This window comes from Myxine glutinosa, chromosome 1 (assembly GCF_964187855.1).
Source record: "Myxine glutinosa chromosome 1, kmMyxGlut1.1, whole genome shotgun sequence".
NCBI classification, from domain to species: domain Eukaryota; kingdom Metazoa; phylum Chordata; class Myxini; order Myxiniformes; family Myxinidae; genus Myxine; species Myxine glutinosa.
The window spans coordinates 167,820,489-167,836,953 of record NC_136261.1 but is presented as its reverse complement, the minus strand read 5'-3'; the positions used below and the strand labels follow the sequence as shown (position 1 = coordinate 167,836,953).

At 45.5% G+C, this 16,465-nt stretch overlaps 1 protein-coding gene across 3 annotated transcripts in view; it reads right to left on the bottom strand.

The window, feature by feature from the left end:
• Nucleotides 1–16,465, bottom strand: part of GLDC (glycine decarboxylase) — a 196,982-nt gene that overhangs the window by 32,774 nt on the left and 147,743 nt on the right. For all 3 annotated transcript variants that reach the window (XM_078779626.1, XM_068121721.2, XM_078779630.1), the window contains 2 exons: nucleotides 4,264–4,413; nucleotides 1,626–1,738 (listed from right to left, as the gene is read on the bottom strand). In XM_078779626.1, the coding sequence (XP_078635752.1) occupies nucleotides 1,626–1,738; nucleotides 4,264–4,413 (263 nt within the window). The remainder of the gene's footprint in view (nucleotides 1–1,625; nucleotides 1,739–4,263; nucleotides 4,414–16,465) is intronic.

Genomic DNA, 16,465 nt, shown 5'->3' with positions numbered 1-16,465 from the left:
ACCATGAAAAGCTGAAATGTGAAGCATGGTTGTGGCAGCATCATGCTATGGGGATGCTTTTCAGCAGCAGAAACTAGGAGACTTGTAAGGACAGAGGGAACAATGAATCAAGCCAAATAGAGGCAAATCCTTGTGGAGAACCTGATTCAGAGTGCAAAAGACCTCAGACTGCGGTGAAGATTTATGTTCAAACGGGACATTGACCCCAGGTATACAGCCAAAGCAACACTGGAATGACTTCAGAACAAGAATTTGAAAGTCCTTGAGTAGCCAAGCCAAAGACAAAACTTGTTTACAATTGAGAATCTGTTAAAAGACTTGAAGATTGCTGTACACCTATGCTCTTCCCATCCAACTTCACAGAGTTTGAGCAAATCTGCAAGGAAGAATGGGAGAAACTCTTCAAATCCAGATGTGCAAAGCTGATACAGACATACCTAAGAAGACTCAAAGCTATAATCGCTGCCAAAGGTGCTTCTACAAAGTACTGACTTAGGTAGTTGAGTACTTATATAAATGAGATATTTCTGTATTTCATTTCAAATTTTTTTGCAAAACTTTCTAACATAGAAATTCCACTTTGATATAATGGGGGTAATATGTGAAGATCAGTGACAAAAAATCTCAATTTAAGCCATTCTAAAGTCAGGCTGTAACATGACAAAATGTGAAAAAAGTCAAGGGGTGTGAATACTTTTTGAAGGCACTGTAACCAACTTTAAAATGCCAAACAATTATATAATATATTTATAAGGGCAGCAAATGTGGCAACGACTGAGTATTCAACTGCGCCAAACTCAGCCATATACAATGCCTAAATATCTATGACTACTGAAATCAGCAGAATGTCACCGATATACAGGTAGTGGACAAAAAATTTGAAACACCTGGGTAAATGAAGGACACCAAGTGATGGCTTTCACATGGGTGTGGCCCATATGTTAATTAAGCATTCCCATATGTCAATTAACAACATCCCAGCATGCTTAGGGTCATGTATAAAAATGCTGCACATGCCAGGTTGCCTATAATTAAGGGTAGCATGGCTGCAAGAGGAGACTTCTCCAATGCCCCCATCCACAGAGCATCTGTCGTCATCCAATAGTTTGATGAGCATGACACTGATGTTGTCCATTTGTCATGGCCTTCTCAGTCACCATATCTGAACCCAATCAATAATTTATGGGCTATTCTGAAACGACGCCTGAGACAGCATTTTCCACCTCCATCAAACAGGTGTGAGTTGATTGACTTTCTGGACCCTGGTAGACTATGCCACGGCGCATACAGGCCCGACTGGCAGCATGTGGTGGCTCAACATCCTATTAAGTGACTTTACATTGGTGTTTCCATTTTATTGGTCCACTACCTGTATATGGTAAGCATGCCTTAATATTGTACTGTGTACAACTGAGGTCACTTTGCAACACATGTACAAAATGTACTTACATTATATAGCATTTCCAGTGTAATGTGCAGTTGTAATCAAATATACCTTGAACTTCGAATCTTACAATGAATGCTGAAGTAGCAATGAATTCATCAAATAAAACAACAAAGCAGAGTGACTTGATTACTCATCACGCCATTCCTTTATGGTGTTGTTCTCTCACTGTCAGACATACACTCCAATAGGGCCCATTCCTGGTCCACCACCGCCATGTGGGATGCAGAATGTTTTATGCAAATTCAAGTGCGACACATCTGAACCATAGTCCCCAGGTCTGCAGAGTCCAACCTGCAAGAGTGGATGATAATCAGATCATGTCTGAATCTGGTATAGCCAAGCACACGTTACCTTACAAGAAAGGAAGCCAATTACAATGTACAGATGTAGACTCAATGTGTAGTCATGACTTTGTCTCTCTTTCTCCTTCTCCTCCTAATGCCATTTCACATTAATACGCGACTTTTAAAGTGACATAATCTGCCCCAGAATGCTTGGTGCGCATGCACAGAAATCACAGGAAACGGTGGTGCTTGGGAAACCAAGGATATCGTGTGTGCGAGATATTAGGATTGTTACCTAAAATGACTTGCAAAGCTTCAAAATAAGCCGAAAATACATGGAAACATATCTGCAAGAAAGGGGTGTGCCTCCACCCAACTTAAGAGTTGTTGAACTTTCTTTATTTTCCCAAAAACCACGTGGCTTGCAGTTCCACAAACTAAAAACTCCAGAAGGCGTGGACTGGTGCAAGGCCCGAAGGTTTGTAGATAGGCGTGTTTTACCCAAACCTCTGACCATCCCTGCCAGTGAGTGGACTTTGAATCTTGCGGGATTACCTCATGTGAACATGGCAGATTTGGCGATTTATTTAATGGAAGTCTGCTATTGGAAAGACGATGCCATCATTACCAACATTCAGGCAGACTTCCCAGAGGGAGACATAGTATCTTCTTTGGTTACTTCTTCACACCAATGGGAAGGTCCTCTCTGGTGCTTGTCAATGTACAGGGTAAGTTTAAAATAATGATATTTACTATTAGTCACATTTGTGATGAGGGGGAGGGATGGGAATGGGAGCTCAATGAGTTGTGACAGCTGCTATAAATATATATTGTTTGTTTGGTTCCAGGGCCACAAGATAAATTATACCTTTTTTTTTTTTTAATAAGAGATTACAAGAGATTTTTGCATCTATTGCTAAAAGAAGAAGCATCCGTGTGTGTGTGTGTGTGTGTGTGTGTTATATCCACTGCCGCTGCTCAATAATTGTACGCTCAATAATTGTATTAACAGGAAAAGACAAGAATTCGACACCTCTCATCCACTGATATTTCTTGTATTTCCTATATTTCCGTGAGAGTAATTTTCATTCACAAACAGAACAATTATGGTTACCCATTTTGAAATTGCCACTCTTTCGTCTAAATGCTAAAAATTATGTTTAAAGACAATTTGATTTTCAGATTTCACACTAATAATGGCAGGTTAAAAGTGCCCGGCGAGCAGAACCGAATCAATGAAAATGCGCACAGCGCATACGCAAAAGGCCTCGTTTAGCATTCATAAGTCATTTCAAAAGTTGCATGTTCGTGGTTGGCGGCTCAAAAAACATGTATTCATATTAGACCAAGTTTTTCATGAACTGGCTGGCCTCGTTCGACTGCAGCTGATCCAAATTTGGTCTGGATGCTGGTGATAACTTGCCTACTCTTCACAAAGGAATATGTTTATAAAATTATTAATAGTTTATATAATATTCTGCTTTTTTTCTGGTGTTCAGCTCGAAGGCAGGTTAAGTGCTGTCAAAGCAGCCCTACTACAAGGATTACCCTGGGTGATTTACCTTAGCCTTCCCAGCAGGGATTTGGCCAGGGTGCTGGCGATAGATTGCCTACTCTTCGTAAAAGGCCACCGAGGATCTTTAACGCACACCACGTAATGCTGGCAGACGGGACACCCAATTTAACACCCATCCAAGGGACAGTATAAACACTGACGAATTGCCCTACATGTGAATCACCAGGAAGACAATTGATAGCTGGGCCAGGACTTGTACCAAGATATTTTCAATATGCCAAGTAATAAGAGTGGAAGCAATTAATTGATCAGATAACTGTGTTTTTAAAGGACATGGATAGTGAAACAAAACAACGAGCCTTTAACACTATATTCAGCTAGCTGTTCATGTTTCGTTCAGACCAAGTGAAGTGTTTCATTAAATATGAGATGTCTGGACTTGGTGTCATCATCGATTCACACAAAGTGTTAAACGTTCTGCACATTATCATTCATTTAGCGTGTGATGATCTGGAATTGACATTTTCAGGGATTTTTCTAAAAAAAATTTGAGCAAAAGATTTATTGGTTCTTGGTCAGCCACACGCAGATTGTTGGGTTTGTTTTGCTCATGAATGTTGGCTAGGTTTTGAGGCTGCCATTTGTGACCCATTCAGCTTGAAATAAATCCCTTCCCCTTAACGACCGATGTCACTGAATCACTGCACACTGACTACCCGACAACACAGGGAAAATGCAATTCTTTCTGTTTACAGGAAATGCAATTCAGAAGAGCTACCAAAGTCCAGATGGAAGTTTTTTTTCATTAACATTTTCTGTGGGGAGAATACTACATTGTACATTGAGCTTATGCTTCCAGAACATGCAAAGAAAATAAATCAAAATAGGTAAAAGAAAAACAACAAGGCAAACAAAGCAACATCATCTGGTACACTACCAGAAATTCAAGCAGTAATGTGAATATAAAATGACGTCATTAACACCAAACGAGGCAGCAATGGTGAAGTGCCTCCCACCTGCGCATTCATGTTGGCACCATCAAGGTAAACTTGTCCACCATTGTCATGAACCAGGTTGCACACCTCATGAATGTTCTCCTCAAACACACCATTTGTAGATGGGTATGTCACCATAATGGCTGCCAGGTTGTCCCTATGTTTGTCCACCTGACAGGAGGAAGCAACAAGAAACATCCATTAAAAGATTTTTTTCCTTGGGGATTATGTATCAACAACACTATAAATACATACTGACTCAATAGCTCAGTGGGCTGTTGCCACGTAAGCGATAAGGTCCTTGGGTTTGAGTCCCGGGTTGTCAGAATTTTTTCCACACTAGCCCCAAGCAGGAATCTATTCCTTCTTATCTTATTAATATATGTGTATATATATATATATAATATATATATAAATAAATAAATATATATATAATAAAAATAAAAAAATAAAAATATATATATACTGTATATAAATATATATATATATATATACTGTATATCAATATATATATATAAATATATATATATATATATATATATATATAAAATGTATATATATATATACTGTATATAAATATATATATATAATATATATACTGTATATAAATATATATATATATATATATATATACTGTATATATATATATATATATATATATATATATATATATATATATATATATATACGTATATATATATATATACTGTATATATATATATATATATATATATATATATATATATATATATATATATATATATATATATATTGTTGCGGATATGGGATTTGCATCCATCCATATCCGCTTGTAAATATTCCCCTATTTCCTCAATACTTCCCAACTCTCCCCAATCCCCCATTCCCTAGTCCCATTTTCTGTAAACAACACTCTGTAGACCCGACCTCCCCCTATTTCCCCCATTAAATGTCGCATCCAGGTTCACCACATCTCATGTAAGACAACTATAGGACATCTTGCTAGTTATTCTTAGTCTATGTCAGTTAAGGATTCGTTTCCATTAATTCTGACCCTTCGTTGCACCAGAATGTGATTGTATGGCACCGTTAGGAAGTTTAGGACCTCCCAATACCTCCCCGCAGCTCTTCCTCACAGTTCAGCAACAACAACAACAACAACAACAACAACAACGAGCGCAGGGAGTGCGCGTCCTCACTCCGGCTTGGTTGGTAGGGGTGGTGGGAGGGCACCAGGCCTTCCCAACGAGCCGCCATCGGACATGTGCTCGACGGGGTTACCAAACAGGGGCTCCCTGTCGGCTCCTCGTCAAGGGCGGAGCCCGGTAACCCCCGCACCCAATGGAAGCGGCGGACCGGCCCCAGTGGGGCGGAACCAACCAGCCGAGGGCGTGTCACTCCCCGCTGAGCATGCGCAGTGAGAGGGAGGTGACGTCAGATGCGCGCCGAGCTGAGAGAAAGCAAGACGTCCCCTCCGAGCGCTGTGACACCTCCCTGCATCTTTGGACTGTGTTTATCCTGTCCCCGAGCCAAGGTGCACCTTGTGCCATCGACCTACCTGTCCCTTCCTGCCATCAATCCCTGTGTAAGTCTACCTTGTCCGTTTGTCCGTGGTCTGTCGGGGAATAGATAAGACTGCATTTAAGTGCCCATCTCTTCTGTGTCTTTACCTCACTCTGCCTTGTAATCTACCCCCTTTTCTCCACCACTGTAATTATACCCTCCTCCGGAGGTCTTGAGAACTGTACCCCCCTTGCGTCGTTTCCTCTTTCCCAGTCGTCGTGTCCTTTCCATCATTGATTTAGCATAGCGCGATTTGGCCAACATCTGGGTGAATCGGGTGAGTGTAAGGGAAGAAACGGGGAGCAACTGTTCGGCCGCGGTTACCTCCGCTCGGTAAATAACATCCAATCCGCGGTCCGTAACAACTGGTGTCGGGGAGTGAGATACGAGGCCCGAACCAAATAAAAAAAACAAAAAACATCTAGACAAAATTTGGTCAAAATTATAAAGTACCGAAATTGCTTTTGTTTTACAAAAACCCGAATTTTGAAAGTCGCGCTATGGGAGATCAAGACGGCTGGGTGCCGGTAGAGGAGAGTGAGGCAGGGTCGATCCAGGACCAAATTGAGGGACATGAGGAGAGCGAAGCAGTGAGGGCGGCAGGTTCGCAAAATGGCAGCGCTAGGCATGGGGAAGAGGAGCGCGAGCAACAGGTCGGCGCCGCGCATGGGATTGCGGTAGCGGTACTCGTGCCGCCGATGGACATGCAAGTCCTCATGGCGCAAATAGGGGCCCTGTTGGCCCAGAATAGCGAGAAATTGAGGGAGGCCATGGGGGCCAATAGCCAAAGGTTAGAACAAAGGATGGGGTCCAATAGCGAGAAATTGAGGGAGGACATGGGGGCCCAGATCGGAGGGTTAGGGAGTAGAATAGAGGGATTAGGAAACAAATTTGAGGGACTAGACAACAAATTTGAGGGATTAGACAATAGATTAGGGGAAATACAGGAGGGGTTAACGGGGGTAGAAAACAGAATGGCCGCTCAAGAGAATCAAATGGCAGGGATGAAAAAGGGGTTAGAGGGGTTAGAAAACAGTATGGAAGGCAAATTGCGAGCGGAGGTAACCGTGGCCGAACAGTTGCTCCCCGTTTCTTCCCTTACACTCACCCGATTCACCCAGACGTTGGCCAAATCGCGCTATGCTAAATCAATGATGGAAAGGACACGACGACTGGCAAAGAGGAAACGACGCAAGGGGGGTACAGTTCTCAAGACCTCCGGAGGAGGGTATAATTACAGTGGTGGAGAAAAGGGGGTAGATTACAGAGTGGCCGCTCAAGAGAATCAAATGGAAGGGATGAAAGAGGGGTTAACTGGGGTAGAAAACAGAATGGCCGCTCAAGAGAATCAAATGGAAGGGATGAAAAAGGGGTTAGAGGGGTTAGAAAACAGTATGGAAGGCAAATTGAGGGACATGAGGGACCAAGCGGAAAGGGAAGTTAAACAAATGGGGCAGCAGATAGAGGGGGTCAGAATGGGGGTAGAAACTAAATTGGATGCTCACAGGGAGGAAATGGAGCAGATGAGGGTGGCATCTGGGCAGGAGATGCAAGTGATGGGAGGGGAGATCAGAAGAGGTGTGAGTGAGGAGGTCGGAGGAGTGCGCGAGGAGGTGAGGCACTGTGAGGAGCGCATGGATAAGGAGGTGAGAAAGGGGACTGTAAAATTGCAAGGTGGTATAGAGGAGTTGACGCTGGGAGTAGAACAGCTGACAGTGGGACAAAAGGAGTTGGGGGACCAGGTAAAGAAGAACACAGCGGTAATAGAGGGTTTAAAATCAACACAGAAGGAGATGAAAAAGGACGTAGGGGTAATTAAAAAAGAGTGTCAGAGGGCACATGAGGACCTGACGAGGAAAATGAACAAGGTGGTAGAGGTGATGGAGGTTAAAGAGCGGGAGGTGCGGGAGCACATACAAAAAAATAAGGTGGAGTTAGAGGAAGAACTTAAGGGGGCGCACGAGGAGATGAAGGAGGTGAAGCAGAAATTAGAAGAAGTGGAAGAAGGGGTGAGCGAAATTAAGAAGCGACGGATAGAGGATAAGAAAGAGATAAAAGAGGAAGTAAAAGAATTGGTCCAAAGTCTGTGTTCGGATCGTGATGATGTGCTCATTAACCGGATGAGGGATTCGCAGGTGATGGAGGAGAAGCGAAGAGAAAGAGGACCCGGTGTAAGTGGTGACCAATATGGTCGTGCGTATGATGCGCCAGGTGATTTAATAAGCTTGGGGGTCGAGATGGACCCGGGTGTTCGTGAGAGTCCGTTGGTGAAGTGTGCGACAGGTCTGGTGTGCGAAAAAGGAGGTGTGCGAGAAAGTCCGACTCTGGGGTGTGTGAGGAAAAAGTGCGCACCAAGGAGTGAGTGTGCTGTCGAGAGTGAGTCGGTCGTAGCGCGTGTGCGAGGGAGCACATGGAAGCGCGTAGTGAGGAGTGTTACAGAGGATGTAACGGAAGCATGCACGTCTGTGGTGAGTGTTACAGAGGATGTAACGGGAGGGTGTGCGCGAGAAAGGTGTGTAACGGACAGGTGCATGGGGAAAGAGTGCGCTGTCAAAAGTAAGGGAGAATGCACGCCGGTGGTGAGTGTTACAGAGGGTGTAACGGGAGAGTGTGCGCAAGAGTGTGCGTGAGAAAGGGGTGTAACGGACGGGTGCATGAGGAAAGAGTGCGCTGTCCAGAGTGGAGGTGAGAGTAGTAAGAGTGACACGGAGCGTGAGTTGGTTGTGACAGGTGAGAGAGGATGTACACCTGGAATGGAAGGAAGCACACCTGGAATGGTAGAGCGTGTGTGGGAATGCACGCTGCAATTGGTCGTGAGGCACGTGGTTGGGTGTGCGAGTGAGAGCACACCTGTGATTGTTACAGAGGAGGTGACAGAGGAGGGGGCGCGAAGAGGTGTGTTGGTGAGGTGTGCGAGCGACGAATGTGTGCCAAGGTGTTCGGTGGTCAGGTGTGTGACCAAGTCTGTGAGCGGAATGAGTGTACCTGGGTGTGTTAGAGAAGGTGCAATGACGAGGAGCATGGGAACAGCTGCATGTATGAGCAAGGAACGGGCTGCGGGGTGTAAGCATGCAGGTGAGGCATCGACGGTAACCGGGTTAGCGGTTAGAACGACATTTAGCCGAATTGGGCTCTCGGTGCGCGCTGAGCAGCTTCGCGTGCCGCGAGGACCAGCGGGGATCCGAACCACGGCGGTTTCGAAAGAACCGCCATACGCGATCCACGCTGGGCCGCGCTTTGAACGGCCGCGTCCGTGCTCCATTAAGCGGAGCGGGCAGCCCGATAGGGAGGGTCGTCATGGCGACCCCTTTTTGTTGAGGCGTTCCGGCAGGTCGAGATCGGGCCATGGGATGGCTCCGTGCCGAGGTGGTGCGTGGGATCTCGGCCCGGGTAAGCATCCTTCCCTGCACCGAGTGCCGGACGCATCCAGCCGCCGGCACCAAAGAACCCGCATTCATTGCTCGGCTGTACGAAGCCGAGCTTTAGAAGTGAATTGGCGCACCGAGAGGATCTAGTAAGTAGACGGGTGATGAGGTTAGTGTTTTGGACCCAAAATTAGAAAAAGGCAAAATTTGATGATTGGCAAAGGATTGGCAGTAATGATTGGCAGATGATGGGTAGTGATTGGCAAATTTTTGATTTGTTGAAATTTGATGTGCAAAATTGGTAGTGGGAGATGCCCAATGTGGTGGGATGGCAACTCTGTCATCCCTCACAATGGGGGCAAAGGAGCACTAGTTTTATGGGGTTGATGGCAGTGAAAACTAGCCCGGGTGGGTTAGGATATATAATGATAGGGACTAGAGGTGACTATAGGTGACAGGATTTAAGTAAGAGACTTGGTACCTGTAGTGGGGACGTAGTAGCTTAGTGTTTGATAATGACGTGGGAGCGCTGAGTGTAAGGGAAGACGGAGGAGCGCGAGTTTTAGAAGGGAGTAGACAGAGCAGATGATGCAGTGTGAATGGAAGTGCTGGGGAGCAGCTTCTAATGAGGCATTGGTGAGGCAATGCTCCGAGGTGTGTGTGAGTGTACAAGTGATGAATGAGAGAGCATTGCGGATGAGTGTCATGGTGAGTAGTGAGTGTTGTGGATCAGCGCGAATGCGCTTGGGGGAGAGAAGGGTGCAGGCGGCACCAAGTATGAGAGCACAGGTGTGCAAGTACAGGTGTGTGGAATATATGGAGCAGAGAATGAGTGGTGTGGAGTGAGTATGGTGGAAATTGTGGAGTGGAGTGGATGGTGCGAAGGTGTGAATGGGGGAAGAGTGGACCCCCATCACGAATACCCGGGGCGGGTAGTGTAAATGTTAGGTAGAGGGTATAGGTAAATTGTGGTTGGATATTGGCATCTGTGGTGCGGGTGGAAGAATGGTGATTGGATGGGTGCATTAGTGTTGTGGAAATGGCTGGGCGTGTAGCCTGTTAGTGTGTGTAGTTGGTTTGGGCACTCCACCACTGTGAGGATGTCGGCCAGGTGAGGCCGCAGGTGGGCTCTGGGAGCCGGTAGAGTAGTTGTGGATGGGGCCCGAGGATCCGGAGGACGGACCCGGGTAGCCCAGTGCCAGAGGGCACCAAGGGGTGACAGAGCCAAGAGGGGCCTTCCCCAATTAGATAGGTTAGGGTGAGGAGCTAGGTAAGCTTGGGTGGCAACTACAGTGGTGGAGGTGTGCAGGTGGGTAGACCTGCTGGGAGAGCTACACGTCACAGCCCAGAAATTGTGCAAGGGCACCGGGAGATGAATCGGGGGAGTGAGACCCCAAATTGAGAAGCACCACAGATGGTCAATGGGATTTTGGTTCTTCCAACCACATCGAGTAATGAGGGCCAATGGTTTGGCAGGAGAAAGACCCCGGTTAATGTAAAGTTGTTAAAGTCATTTAGGAAATAGTTAGGATTGATGAACCTGTCGCACCATACGCAGCCATTTACCTGAGGTGATGATGATGACTCCACACCTGTGTTTTCTTTGTTTTGTGTTGCAGGAAATGAGAATTGCTGTTTGGATTTGTGAGACGCATCACGACGTGGATGAGACATTGGGGTGATTCCATCTCTCCCTCCTTAGGAGGAACTGATGATGAATTGGTGATGGCAAATTTTGATGTTGAGTTGGAGATGGCAAATTTTGATGAGAGTTGGAAATGGCAAATTTGATTGGTTAGGAGGGAGAGAAGACGAATTTGGTTTATGGGAGGAACGGGGAAGACAGTAGGGACGTTTGTTGATGTGTAAAGTAGATGTTTATGGGTAGTGTTGTGTTTTGTGGATACAGTAAGGGGTAAGGGAGGGGCAATGTAGGTTACCTGGTGGGGGGGGGGGGGGCGTATGGTAGGAACGTACCTGTCTCACCTGGTTCCCATGTGCCCCCAGTGTGCATTACCTTATATTGCATGCACTTTTGCGCCCTTACCACCTTACTCACTGTCTTCTTTTGTCTCCCACCTCCGAGGATCTGGCTTTGGGGCAGAGAGAGAGGAGAGAGAGGTGCTGGCTCCGCAGTTGTGGGCCTGTACTTCCGCTGCTTGCTGCCTGGATCGATACACCATATGGACCGCAATTTTTGTGGCTGCCCACAATGGACCGCAGTTCTTTTGCGGTCAAGCACCACCCGTTGATGGACCTCTGGGTCAACGTGGCACCTATGCCATACAGGTGAACCACTTTTAGTTGGCCCCCCTGACGGCCACAATTAAGAAATGGACGCGGTTGGCGCCTTTCTTTATTTCTAAAGAAGCCAGAAGGCCAAGTGCACTCCATGAAGGCAAGACCAGCGGCAGAACATCGGCCGGCTGCGACACCACCGGTGACCATGGACACTTGATTGTGCATTTTTATGAACACTTTATTGGTGCACCGGATGGTGCTGACTGTGCATAATGGGGTGGTGCTTTTGGTGCTTGGAAGGGGTGCTCTGCACATTATTAAAGGCCGTAGGGCCACATGGCACTCGTGGGTTGGTGTATCGATGCTGGCATGCGTGCTCTCCCTATGCATAACATCTGCATGTGTTCCTCAAAGAACAGGTCCTGGATCGTAGTGTAAATATCAGTGTAGTCTTGTATAAATGATGCTCCCTACCGGCTGTATGTTTAGGTTGAGGATGCTTTCCGCGATTCGGTTATCCTGTGGGTGTGTTTCTGTTAGGAGAAGGGTGCAACGTCGCAGGGGGACATATTTACTCATTTGTGAACATCTGTAAAACTGTCGCACTCAGGGTTGAGTTAATAGTAGAGGGAACTACATCTGAGTGCCACACTAAAGTAGGTAAAAATTTATCGGGTCGGAACGCCCCGAGGTCGAGAAGGGTGCAGTGTTGCAGATATGGGATTTGCATCCATCCATATCTGCTTGTAAATATTCCCCTATTTCCTCAATACTTCCCAACTCTCCCCAATCCCCCATTCCCTAGTCCCATTTTCTGTAAACAACACTCTGTAGACCCAACCTCCCCCTATTTCCCCCATTAAATGTCACATCCAGGTTCACCGCATCTCATGTAAGACAACTATAGGACATCTTGCTAGTTATTCTTAGTCTATGTCAGTTAAGGATTCGTTTCCATTAATTCTGACCCTTCGTTGCACCAGAATGTGATTGTATGGCACCTTTAGGAAGTTTAGGACCTCCCAATACCTCCCCGCAGCTCTTCCTCACAGTTCAGCAACAACAACAACAACAACAACAACGAGCGCAGGGAGTGCGCGTCCTCACTCCGGCTTGGTTGGTAGGGGTGGTGGGAGGGCACCAGGCCTTCCCAACGAGCCGCCATCGGACATGTGCTCGACGGGGTTACCAAACAGGGGCTCCCTGTCGGCTCCTCGTCAAGGGCGGAGCCCGGTAACCCCCGCACTGAATGGAAGTGGCGGACCGGCCCCAGTGGGGCGGAACCAACCAGCCGAGGGCGTGTCACTCCCCGCTGAGCATGCGCAGTGAGAGGGAGGTGACGTCAGATGCGCCGAGCTGAGAGAAAGCAAGACGTCCCCTCCGAGCGCTGTGACACCTCCCTGCATCTTTGGACTGTGTTTATCCTGTCCCCGAGCCAAGGTGCACCTTGTGCCATCGACCTACCTGTCCCTTCCTGCCATCAATCCCTGTGTAAGTCTACCTTGTCCGTTTGTCCATGGTCTGTCGGGGAATAGATAAGACTGCATTTAAGTGCCCATCTCTTCTGTGTCTTTACCTCACTCTGCCTTGTAATCTACCCCCTTTTCTCCACCACTGTAATTATACCCTCCTCCGGAGGTCTTGAGAACTGTACCCCCCTTGCGTCGTTTCCTCTTTCCCAGTCGTCGTGTCCTTTCCATCATTTATTTAGCATAGCGCGATTTGGCCAACGTCTGGGTGAATCGGGTGAGTGTAAGGGAAGAAACGGGGAGCAACTGTTCGGCCGCGGTTACCTCCGCTCGGTAAATAACATCCAATCCGCGGTCCGTAACAATATATATATATATATATATATATATATATATATATATATATATATATATATATATATATATATATATATATATATATATATAAAGAAAAAAAGAAGTATATATATGTATATAGATATACTATATAAATATATATACTATACAAATATATATACCATATAAATATATATATATATATAAATACTATATAAATATATATATATATATATAAATACTATATAAATATATAGTGGCCAGACGGAAGCCTCTCCTCAGTAAAAGACACATGAAACCCGCTTGGAGTTTGCAAAAAAGCACCCAAACGACTCTCAGACTGTGAGAAACAAGATTCTGTGGTCTGATGAAACAAAGATTGAACTGTTTGAGTTCCGTCTGGCCAATCTGCCATAAAGCCCAGATTAGTGGAGTGTTGCAGTGATGGTTGTCCTTCTGGAAGTTTCTCCCATCTCCACACAGTATCTCTGGAGCTCAGCCAGAGTGACCATCGGGTTCTTGGTCACCTCTCTTACCAAGGCCTTTCTCCCCCGATTGCTCAGTTTGGCCGGGCGGCCAGCTCTAGGAAGAGTCCTGGTTGTTCCAAACTTCTTCCATTTAAGAATTATGGAGGCCACTGTGCTCTTGGGAACCTTCAATGCAGCAGAGTTTTTTGTAGGCTTCCCCAGATCTGCGCCTCAACACAATCCTGTCTCTGAGCTCTGCTGTCAGTTCCTTCGACCTCATGGCTTGGTTTTTGCTCTGATATGCAGTCAGCTGTGAGACCTTATATAAACAGGTGTGTGCCTTTCCAAATCATGTCCAATCAATTGAATTTACCACAAGTGGACTCCAATCAAGGTGTAGAAACATCTCAAAGATGATCAAGAGAAATGGGAGGCACCTGAGCTGAATTTCCAGTGTCATAACAAAGGGTATGAATACTTATGTCAATGTGATATTTCAGTTTTTTCTTTTTAATAAATTTGCAAAACTTTCTAAAATCCTGTTTTCTCTTTGTCATTATGGGGTATTGAGTTTAGATTGATGAGGGAAAAAATGAATTTAAACGGTTTCAGCATAAGGCTGCAACATAACAAAATGTGAAAAAAGTGAAGGGGTCTGAATACTTTCTGAATGCACTGTATATAATCAAGCACACAGCCATGCAATCTCCATATACAAACATTGGCAGTAGAATGGGCCATACTGAAGAGCTCAGTGACTTTCAATGTTGCAATGTTATAGGATGCCACCTTTCCAACAAGTCAGTTCGTCAAATTTCTGCCTTGCTAGAGCTGCTCTAGTCAACTGTAAGTGCTGTTATTGTGAAGTCGAAGCATCTAGGAGCAAGAACAGCTCAGCCGTGAAGTGGTGGGCCACACAAGTCCATAGAATGGGACCACCGAGTGCTGAAGCGTGTAGCGCGTAAAAAAATCGTCTGTCCTCGGTTTCAACACTCACTACCGAGTTCCAAACTGCTTCTGGAAGAAATATCAGCACAACAACTGTTTGTCAGGAGCTTCATGAAATGGGTTTCCAAGACCGAGCAGCCGCACGCAAGCCTAAGATCTCCATGCGCAATGCCAAGCGTCGGCTGGAGTGGTGTAAAGCTCGCCGCCATTGGACTCTGGAGCAGTGGAAATGCGTTCTCTGGAGTGATGAATCACGCTTCACCATCTGACAGTCCGACAGACGAATCTGGGTTTGGCGGATGCCAGGAGAATGCTACCTGCCCGAATGTATAGTGCCAACTGTAACGTTTGGTGGAGGAGGAATAATGGTCTGGGGCTGTTTTTCATGGTTTGGGCTTGGCCCCTTAGTTCCAGTGAAGGGGAAATCTTAATGCTATAACATACCATGACATTCTAGACGGTTGTGGGCTTCCAAATTTGTGGCAACAGTTTGGGGAAGGGCCTTTCCTGTTTCAGCATGACGATGCCCCTGTGCACAAAGTGAGGTCCATACCGAAATGGTTTGTTGAGATCAGTGTGGAAGAACTTGACTGGCCCGCACAGAGCCCTGACCTCAACCCCATCGAACACATTTGGGATGACTGCAAACGCCGACTGCGAGACAGGCGTAATCACCCAACATCAGTGCCCGACATCACGAATGCTCTTGTGGCTGAATGGAAGCAAATCCCCGCAGCAATGTTCCAACATCTAGTGGAAAACCTTCCCAGAAGAGTGGAGGCTGTTATAGCAGCAAATGGGGGAGGGGGGGGGGGCAACTCCATATTAATACACATGATTTTGGAATGAGATGTGTGATGTTCGGGTGTCCACATACTTTTGGTCATGTAGTGTATGTATGTATATATAAATATATAAATATATAAATATATATATATATATATATATATATATATATAAATATATATATATGTGTGTGTGTATATACCGATTTAATCATGTTTATGGGGTCTGCCAACATGTACCCATCGTGCTGAAGCAATGTGCTCCCCGAATGGCCAACTTAAAGGGAACCACATTCGAGTGGATAATATAGCTCCCACATTCTTGGCAAGAAAAAGTAAGCAAGAAGAGTATTGAGGCTTGTATTAATTTAATGGGATGTTCAATCGTTTTCATAACCTGGTTGAAAATGACCAGCACATTAATCGTTACACTCATTAACCAAATAGGATGTTGTTGATAGAGAAAGTTAGGTTGTTATGTGAAAACTACATGGCATGGCTGAAATGAGTGAGAAATTAATTGGCAGCGACTCCTGTATACAAACAATTACAGATTAGATTGTATTGGCAGAAGTAGCTGCAAGAAAGTGTGACTATAGTGACGACATTTAACTCTAATCGCAGCTTGTACATGTCATGTCTTGTCATCGTCTAACTCATATGACTCAGCACTCATGGTGAGATGTTGTTTCATTCTTCGACCAGGGCCACTGTCAGTAGAACGAGAGACGGTGTGGATTTATAGACAATCAGCAATTACTTTTTTTGCACCAAGAATGTCTAGTTGGATATAAATATGGAAATTACGAAAGACAATTTGAGGAACTGATGTCGCTGTCCTCAGATGCAGCATAGAAAACTTGTGCATAATTTGCATTTGTGTTTTCATCCATAAAGATCAAGTTGGATCCTTATTTTTGGGCTATATAAAGGGATGACCACAGGCATAGGCAAGGGATCTCATTCCTATATCTGACCCCAGTCATAGCACCTTTCCAAATGATAAAAAGATCAGTTCTTTGTCTAACTTGAATGCCAACCCATACCATTCCAATGCCCAAACCAAAGTG